The 9,922-nt window shown below is 43.7% G+C and overlaps 1 protein-coding gene across 1 annotated transcript in view; it reads left to right on the plus strand.

Moving 5' to 3' along the window:
- Positions 1 to 427, plus strand: part of LOC112951808 — an 11,307-nt gene extending 10,880 nt beyond the window's left edge. Inside the window, exon 6 of the mRNA XM_026044575.1 lies at positions 421 to 427. Within this exon, the coding sequence (XP_025900360.1) occupies positions 421 to 427 (7 nt within the window). The remainder of the gene's footprint in view (positions 1 to 420) is intronic.
- The last annotated feature ends 9,495 nt before the right edge of the window (positions 428 to 9,922 follow it).

Genomic DNA, 9,922 nt, shown 5'->3' on the forward strand with positions numbered 1-9,922 from the left:
AAAGCAAGCAGGCAAGCAAGCAAGCAACCAACCAACACAAAAATAAATAAAAACACACAAAAAACAAGACAAAAATGAGCACCCCCCCCCACAACAGCACCTCTCTGGATCCATATCGCCAGCATTTTCAGGAGCTGGGCAGCTGCTCTGGGCAGAGTGCAATGCCTGCAGAAAAATCAAGGTGAATTGAGAGCCAAAAGTGAGCGCCTGAAATCAACCATGTGAAGCTGTGAGAAAAGGGGAATAGGAGAGATTTTTTGTTCAATTTTTTAAGTTGATGCACCCAAAATAGCACAAAAAAAAGGTCCAGCGTAAGCTCTGTGTGTCTACCATTCYGACCTACCTGCAATCAAATGGTGTCAGATAGGCCTGTGTGCCTTAAATGTGCATAAGACTTGAAAATACTCTTTGTTCTTCTAGGTGGTGAGGAAGGTGGCCATCGATAGTCTAAGGACCAAGCACAAACCCACAGCAACTTCAGCATCACAGATCAAATCCACCGATGAAGAGCACAGAACTGCACCGTCCTCTTGCTCGCTATAGATGTACCAGTCTCTTCGTTTTATCATGTGGCTTTTCAGCTAAAACTATCTGGAAGTTTTCTTAAGTGTTTTAGACTGTTGCATCCTGCCTAGCAGCTTTCTGGTACTGTTGTAGTAATTGTAACTGCTTTTGCTATTTCTTATTCCCAGGGAACTTTATTCATTTGATAAGTAGAAATTGAGATTCTTCACTCCTCTGAACATTGCCTAGAATCAGCCAAACTGCTTTGATAGTTTTGAAAAATCAGATTTTCACTATAGATGYGTGACTTTTTTCAAGCCCATTCTATAGGCAAATTTTATCACTCTGTAGAAAAGTTTTACAGCTTAGAGAATTCTGGCAGAGCAGATATTATTTAGGTTTCATCTTTTTTTAGGTAGCTTCAGTAGCAATAATTTTTTAGTGCGTATTGTGAAGATCCTTGAAGTGATTCCCTTCAACCATATACTACTCAACCATAGCAACACTTTAATTTGCATTTCTTCACCTTGTATCTCTTTTGCTAAGTATATGACTCCTGCATTTTAGGTTTCCTAAATAAAGTTTTCCTGTGCCAAAACGTTCTGTCATTTGTGCTGTGGTCTTTCTTCTCAATTTAGGATGGAGATTGCTGAAATCCAACTGTTCTGTCCAATCATAGAATCATAGAATCATAGAATGCTTGAGTTTGGTCAGAGGTCCCTTCCAACCAAAGATCAGTTAGATCTAGAAATCCAGCTATGACAGCCTGTATTTCCCCTTGGCCGATTTTGTCTTTTCTAGGCTTTGAACAGAGAAAGGAAGGGTCTCCTGGGCATATTGAAGGGCTTCAGGAGGGCCACCAATTTTAGATTCATGGGATTTGAGTGAGACTTCATCTTTCAGAGACCGTTGAAGAGACTCGACCAAGACATTCTGGATTATAGCAAAAAGGGAGATGCGTTCAAAGAGAAATCTATTAAGAGCAGGGTTGATATGAGCAGTAGGAAGGAAAACACAGATCTCAGAGAAGGAGAGAACTTGCTGTTTTTTTCCACTCACTGATACTGGAAAGGGGCCAACAGGAAATAACATGTGGTGGTTTGAGGTAGCAGTACAGCTGCCCCAACAACTTGGTTAGTCATCTCAAAGACACCAAGACTCATGTTTTTCTCACAAGAAACAGCCAGGCTGCTGTGGTTGCTGCTTGTGACTGGGTTGTACCTTGCAAGGAGAACTCCCCCTTGTTTGAGAAGACATGTGAACCACATCCGCGAGGGGAAACTTGTCAGATTTCTCAGATTCTGGCTGCTGCAGTGCTAGTGYCAAGACAGACCCACAAAGCATGTGTCAAATCATATGGAATCACATAGAATCCTTAAGGTTGGATGGGACCTCCAGAGGTCATCTAGTCCAACCCTCCTGCACATGCAGGGTCACCTGGAGCTTGTGGCACAGGCTGCATCCAAGCGGGTTTGGAAGCTCTCCAGACAAGGAGACTCCACAGCCTCTCCTGGCAACCCGTTCCATGTGGAGTAAGGTCTATTTAAATAAGCTTTGGAAGGCTGGTGCCTCAGACCGTACAGAAACATAGATAAAGACCTTCACCTTGTCCAGAAGAAAAATGAAGTTTGCACAGCGGATCCAAACCCAGGAAAATTCTTTTTAAAATTAATTCCACCCCTCAAAATCAGGCATTTTGCTCACTAGTATTTTTACCCTGATTTGCTGATGATACCAGAATCTTTCGTGTCATACTCCATATCAAACCTTTGCCAGCCTCACAGGCAAGACAGACCAGAAATTTTCATTTTCTCATAGTCACTTAGGTCACAAGAAGAGCAAAACTAGCTTAGGGCTCAGTTAAATAAATATGAGATCCCTTCCATCCTCAGGGAACCCAGCATCAGCCCTGCTGCACTCAATGATTCACAGAACATTTTGTGCTCTGTCCTCTCGTTATAAGATGCCACCCGCAATTTGTATCTAAAATATTCAAGCATTTAAGGCAAAACTCCCACCCAGTAAAAGAAATCTAACATTATTTCCCCTAAGTGGGACCCATAGGGAGCCTTTACTGGCTACTAATTGGGTGTCCAGTCTTGCTGAGCAGGTTGAAGTTCCAAGCTAATAGCTCTCTCCTGTGGCAGAAAGCATTATAACACCCTAAAAAAATGTATTTCCAAATGTTGAATGGAAGGCAATCACTTAGAGCAGCAAACTTGGAAAAGCAGGAATAATATTTGGTGTTTTCTTTCATTTTTGTATTTATGAATAAATACAGAGGAAGGAAAGATGTGTTCTAGAATTAAGGCGTGAGCGTGGGAAGGTGTCTCCGTGGAAAATCATTGCTTCTCAAAGCAGCTAAAGTCTTCCAAATATATGGATCTCTTGCTAAACAAGAAGAATGTCTGAAACAGTAGGGAATGGAGTAGAAAAATTCTAGTATCAGGCAGTGAAGAGGTTAAGGGAACCGTAGGCTGAGTGGTTGAACACCAAGTGCCAAGGTTTCTGGTGATGATAGCTAAAAGAATTGGAGGGCAAGTTGATGCACCTAGGAAAGACATGGAAGAAATGGGGAATATCTTGGGGAACAGCTTGTTCTTGGGAGTCTCTTTTGCTCTTTGAGCCCTGAGGGTCTCTATGTGGAAATTTCTCACCATAGCAGTGAAAAAAAGGGGAAAAAGGAAAGGAAAGGAAAGGAGAGGAGAGGAGAGGAAAGGAGAGGAGAGGAGAGGAGAGGAAAGGGTAAAAAGAGAAAAAAGGAAAAGGAAGAAAAAAAGCTGTGTGAGGTAAGATTTTTTTGTGAAGTGGTATCACACTGTTCAGTTAGAACAAAAAAAAAAAAAAAAAGAACAAAACCAAAACCAATAATTTCTGATGTGCACAAAGAAAATTTCTGAACAGACACTTTTAATACTTTGAATTCTTTTATGATGTCCTTCATAGAAACGCACTTAAGAAATCTTAAGTGGAGCGGAACTGATTAACAAGCTGTTCTCTAATCTGAAAATCTGTTTTTATTCATCATAGACTTCAGTACAGAAGGAAAATGAATTTTGTAAAAAGCGTTTATGAGCTAAGCAAAAGTTCTAGAATAAATATTCTTTTGAACTAAAGAAAATCTACACATATTCTGTTCTTGCAAAACCTACCTAATGAAGAATTAATTTATTTCATCACTACTGTATCTGTTATCGCTAGCAGAAAAAAAAATGTGACTGCTTTTATTTTACAGCTGTATCTTTTGTGGGTTCTAACATTCAATTCCTGGGTTTAATTAGCAAATTTCTGTAAAATTAACATTGTTGATACTCGTTATGAGGCAAGAAAGGGTTAAAATTCAGGTGCAAGGAAAACATCTTGTGTTTCAGGGGAGCAAAGAAGAAGGGCTTTCATAAAGGGCTGAGCTGCTGTGGGCTTTCCACCTGAGAAGCTCGTAGATGTTGGTGGAACACGTCAGGTAAGCTGCTCATTTTGAGATTGGAAAGCATGAAGATGTCATTTCCAAGTGACATAGGCCAGGAGGTCTCAACTCAGCAGAATAACCTGATGCAATTTACTGAGGGATTGAAATGCATTTTGAAGGGCTGATTTTACTCGTTCTGAACTGAAATTAAAAATGCCTGGGATTTTCAAGAATTCCTAGGGTCAGGTGCCTGCATGAAGGTACTGCTGCTTAACGCAGGGGGTTATTTGTGGGGATAGGGTTTCATTTTTGTTCTCTGGTGTGGACCTCAAATACTGCCAGAATTTTGTGCTTACTTTTCCTGCCTTTATTATGTCAGATTTAGACTAAATAATTCTAATTGATTCTCATCAGAATGATCGGAATGATATTACTAATGGATTCAGCCTTAGATTCATGGAGATGAAACCAGGGTTCTGATATTTTTTCCAGAAAGGTGTTAAATGTTGGTGGGGGGCACGAGAAGAGGAAACCTGAGAGTGAAAAGAAAAATGTAAAAAGTAATGGGAGGAAAATCCAGGTTTTCTGAGTAAGCACCGAAATGGGTACAGACTGTACAGCTGTATTTAGGCTTGACTTGACCCAGATTCCAGGCCAAATGCAGGGAGTGCTTTACACTCTGATGTGATGGGAGAAGTTGTATGTGGGGCTGCATTCAACCCCCTCGAGAAGACTTAAAAGAACAAATTATCCACCTAAATGCATTTGAACCCACATAATCTACGCCTATGAAAATTAAAACATGCATATGCATCACAGAAATGCATGGCTGGTTATTATTATATTATGCATCCACCTATTTTGCAAATTCCCTTAGACTTCAAATTTTGCATAGGATCTGAGCTCTTCGTGAGGAACAAAGCAAGCAAGCTTACAGTAAAGAGATAAAAAATAAATAAATAAATAAATAAAATAAACCCAAACAATCAACAAACAAACAAACAAACACCTGTCCAGGTAACTTCCAGAATGGAATGTCTAGATTTTCCTTGCTGGAGCGGGAGTGGGTAAGCCTGGGATGGAGGTATCTGGGTTCATTCCTGTCCAGAAATCAGATGCTTCCCTGTTTCACGGAGTAGGGAAGGTTTTTGCAAGGGAAGTAAATGATGTGTGAATTCAAGAAGTGGCTATGAGAAGCTGCAGTTTGCCCAAGGAACGAGGCTCATTGTGAAGCCAAGTAAGTGCATGATCTGAATGAGAAATCTTGAGGCTGGCTGAAGGAACTTGAAATTGGAATCACATAATGATCCTGGTGGAGGCATCATGTTCGGTATTTATTGATCTTAGGGATGAAATGAATGTGTGGATTGTGAAGGGTTGTTAAGAACTAAATGTCTTATTTCCCTTGGGGTATTTTCCAAAGTGAGTCAGTTTGAGCTCCTTGGTTTCCTGGGCAGCTGCCTTGGATGTCGACTGCCCTTTCTGTAGACTAGAGTGAGAGCCCCCTCCATGTACTACATGCTGGCTGTGACTTTCTTTCCATGGAAAACAAATAGTTTAGGAACTCAGAGATTTCCAGGCATGGAGAGAGGAATCCCACCTCAAGTACGGCTTCTGTTCACCTCTGGATGTTCCCGTAACAACACCGATATGATCATCACACAGTTCAAGGCAAGGACTTACTTGTCTTGTTCTGTATGGAAAACAACCAAGGCTAATCCAAGAAAAGAACCAAGTCCAATCAGCTAATGCTGATTTTAAAAGGCTGCTTGGGTTGGGAAGGGGCTCTTCTCCTGCATTTTCCTTGTGGAGGGACTGGAATAACCGCTGGTGGTTTTTGCTGTGGTGTGAAGGGCTGTGTGAACACAGGAAACTACAAACAAGTGCTGGGGACAGGGACCCGTCTAGTTGTGAAGCCCAGTAAGTACTGCTGCTGCCCAATAACACTATTTCTTTGCTCGGGTACCAAAATTAGCCCTTTCTAACGCCTTGAGCGGTTCTCCTTTTCTGATTGTAGTGGGCTCATTCCAGGCACTTCATGCCCATTCGTGTTTGCTGAGGTTTCTTCTACATAGTCCTTTCCCCTCAGCATTCACTTCTCCTTATGAGAAACGGGATGGGTCATTTTCACTGGCAGAGGCTGGAACCGTGGAACAGGGACTTTTGCAGAAACCAGATGTTCTTGGTTTCTGCTGGCATCTCAGCTTTTGTCCCCCCAGGTTTCTGGTCTTGCAGATGCTGGGGCAGATACGCTTCCATTTCATTTTGGACAGGCTTTGGTTCTGGCTGGAAGCTCAAGTCCTGTTCATTGGCTTTCACAACCAGGGTGCTCTTGAGCCCACAGACTTGGTGGGATTTCTTCGCTTCAGGACAGAGGGGACTTCTCACTCAAATTCCATGCTGACTAGCCAGGCTCTGGATGTCCAGCCTTCCCAAGAGGAGCTCTGGTTTTTATTGAGAGAGGAAAAGTTGTGCACAAGTGGACGTGCTGTTTCTGACCGTGCTTGACCCTAGAACAAGGCTCTTTGTTAGGCCACGTTAGGTCTTTGTTAGGCCAAGTGCTCCATTATACCCAAGGCTTCTGTTTTCCCTGTCTTCTTTGGGGTGTTTGAGAGCTGAATTGAGATGATTCTTTTCCTAATGGAGGTGTGAGCCTATCTAGCATGACTTTCCTTTCAGTAAAACGCCAGGTTGTACAAAACAGCTTTTCCTTCACTTTGCCTGGTGAGCAAAAACTGACTGCACCTAATGCCTGCTCCTAATTTTATAGCACTGCAGTCTCCAAAAAATAGGAACAGAGACAAGTCCAGCATTTCTGGATTAGCCCAAGGGAACTTCTGCCCATTAGCACCCCCTGCGCAGTCAATCCTTTGTGTGGGGAGGATGTCTAAGGCCACTGCTTCCCACTGAGGTTTTTGTTACAGTTTAAAGCACTGTGTGAACAATGATGCCTACAAATTCACACTTGGGAGTGGGACCAGGCTCCTTGTGATGCCCAGTAAGTGCTCTCCGAGTGGGGCTGGGGTACCTCGTGTTGTTAGAGCTTTCCTTGACCTCTGGGAAACGTGCAATCAAAATGATTTTCTGTCTTCTTGGGAAATATCAGCCACTCTGCCTGCCACCGATGAGGCTGTTTGGATGGGGAAGTTTGGGGAAGTTTGGTAGGTACCAATCAGGTCCATCATTGAGCACCAGTTTCACCTCATATAATTAGGATTTTAACCTTCACTGCCTGCCTTTGGATTAAACTGCCCCTTGGCTCTTTCTTAATGCTCCTCTTTGTCAAGATGGAGAAAGCATTGGGAAAAGAGAGTGCTTTTGAAGCGGCTCGCGAGACTTTTTGCTATGGAAGGAAATGCTGTGAGAATCGAGCTCCAGCTACAACAAGCCAGCTTTTGGCTCAGGGACCAGACTCTCTGTCAAACCAAGTGAGTGTCCAGCTTCCACGGGTCTCCTTTTCCAAAAAGCCTTGGGTGTCCCATGGAACCCCATATAGATTTAATTGTCATAGCAGGAACCCCTCACAGAGGACAAGGTGAACATACGAGCCAGGCCACGCAGTGCAGATGATCTAAGTCAGCAGAGAGGATTTGAGAAAATTGTGTCCAAACCCTCCTGTAACCAAAGTAGTGCCAGATAAGTGGACAGATTCGTCATGAGCGGTAACAGAGGTGTGATTTAGCTTGGATGTGACCACCAGTTGAGCAGTGGCTGAGTGGGGCTGTGGAGGGTTGAGAAGGAGGTATTTGCAGCTGGAGTTCAAGTCAGGTGCTTACGCTGCAACATTTGTGCAATTTCAGCTCGGTTCAGAGTCTGCTTTGGATGAAATGTTTCTTGCTGGGCAAGCTCAATAGTTGGCAATAGGCTTTTTTGGGGGGGTTTTGGTTTTGTAATGCTTGGGGAAGAAATGTCAATAATAGCTACATGGAGTCTGCTTGTCCTGCATAATATTCTAAAGCACTTGATTGTTGCCCTGCTGGGGACATTGTTTCGCCTTCCACTTGTATTTGTGGCTGCACTTGGGCTTCTGCCTGTATTTTCAGTTTAGGGAAAAAGAGAGTCGGGCTCTGTTAGAACCTGTTCTGCACAGAGAGCCATTCTGCCCAGTGGACTCTAGTTCTAGGGTGGAGCAGAGGCTGCAAGTGGAGTTTTGCTAATGAGACAGGAGAGAGCCGGCAATCCCTAGTCATCTCCACCAATGTTGGGAGACATTTCCAACAAGAAAAAAGAAATAAAGCTCTAGGGGAAGTGGAAGCTAGAGTTGCCAGAGAATTAACTCACCGAGACAGTTTTAAAAGAAAGACCAAGTGAGTAAGTCCACAGCTTTGGAGGTTATAGGGTAGTGCAGAGGAGAGATGACTTATTGGGTTTTTGCTGTGAAGGAAAACACTGTGTGAATGATTATGGAAGAAAAGCCACCTTTGGAGGTGGAACTCACCTAAGGATAAGACCAAGTAAGCGTTCTTTACTTTGGAATTTGCCCTTCTCCCCCTTTTATATCTTACATATTTTACCTCAGATGCCTTCTGCACAGCTTTTACCAACCAAGTTAACAGCTACCATGCCTACATCTGCTAGGGAGGCATCACTGGAAAGGCACCTTTTAGGTCCACAGACATCCAAACTAGTCGCACTGTTGTGAACCCGGTACATGTAAGCCTCTGACTTCCACTGGTTTCTCAGTTCCCAGCCACTGCTGCCACGTGTGAGATTTGTTCCTCTTTTGTCTTGAAAACTTTGGAAGGCAGAGGGGAAAGTTCCTCTGGACATTACAGGGGAGGGGGAAAAGGTTTTGCTGTCTTCCTCATGGCAGCGCAGCCTTGGAACCTGCTGTCGGACAGCTGTGCAGCTCCCTGAGTCCTGCAGCACCTCCTGCAAGGCCAGGGGCAAGGTGGACAAGCAGGTTTTTGTAATGAGCCGTGCCAGAGTGTGTATGGTGCAGACAGAGTGATTTTTGGAAAGGGGACGATGCTTTCAGTCAGAGCTGGTAAGTTAGTGACTGCCCTGGAAAGGGGAATTGCTTCCTTTTTCTCTTCTTGCTTATTGTCTTGTGGAGAAGAAGGTTGGGAACTGAACTGTGAAGTTCTCCTGATCTGGAGAACTTGGCTTAGCGGCGAGCCCCACTGCCTTGCCCTCCTGGGGGGGTATGTTACAGCGCCCAACCCACCTGAAATGACCAATTGTCTCTCCTATTACTCCTTCTCTTCACTTTCTTCATGTGACCCTCACTGCCTTCACTCTAAATGGTCATGGGTGTTGTAGATAAGGCCACTTCAGATACCTTGGGAAGCTGGATTCAGTCCTAGCCAGAGCTAGGCTGTTCAAGAGGCTGCAAAGAGCCTGTGGAAGAGCAGCCTCAAAATGTGCGTGTGAGAGTTGGGTGTCTGTAGTTCTAATGATTAGGTGCCACAGAAGCACCTAATAAGTTTTGTTATGCACCTAATAAGCTCTCTATGTGCATCTGCAACTCTTTTTTCTTTCTTTCTTGAACACCATGGATGCTTTTGGTGTTGACATGTTTGAAGACTCATTATCCCAGGGTTCAAAAGAACTTTGATTCCTTGGAAAGAGTGTGCTTGCTCATGGTGTTCTTGGTACTGCTCCAGGAGGGTGTGATACAGACACTGGTTCTGTCCATCCCTCTGAATAAATGGGTGTGAAGTTCTGACCCTTCGTATTACAGGGTGGTCCAACACGCTGGCCCCTTTGCAAGAGCCTAGCAAAGGCTTAGAACTGAGGAGAAGGAAGCGCTGGTGGTTTTTGTTAGCTCCTAGATCACTGTGTGAGTTCTGGTCTGGACAAGCTGACATTTGGCCAGGGGACCAGTCTATCTGTGAAACTGGGTGAGTAGTGTGGCAGAGCTGTGAAGAAGTGTCACTGGTCATTGGTCTTTGCAGAAGAGAACACTCCTTTTTCTTTTTCCTTTCCTTTCCCTTTTTCCTTTCCCTTTTTCCTTTCCCTTTTTCCTTTCCCTTTTTCCTTTCCCTTTTTCCTTTCCCTTTTTCCTTTCCC

Source organism: Nothoprocta perdicaria, unplaced genomic scaffold, assembly GCF_003342845.1.
Source record: "Nothoprocta perdicaria isolate Ctin4 unplaced genomic scaffold, notPer1 scaffold_372, whole genome shotgun sequence".
NCBI lineage: Eukaryota > Metazoa > Chordata > Aves > Tinamiformes > Tinamidae > Nothoprocta > Nothoprocta perdicaria.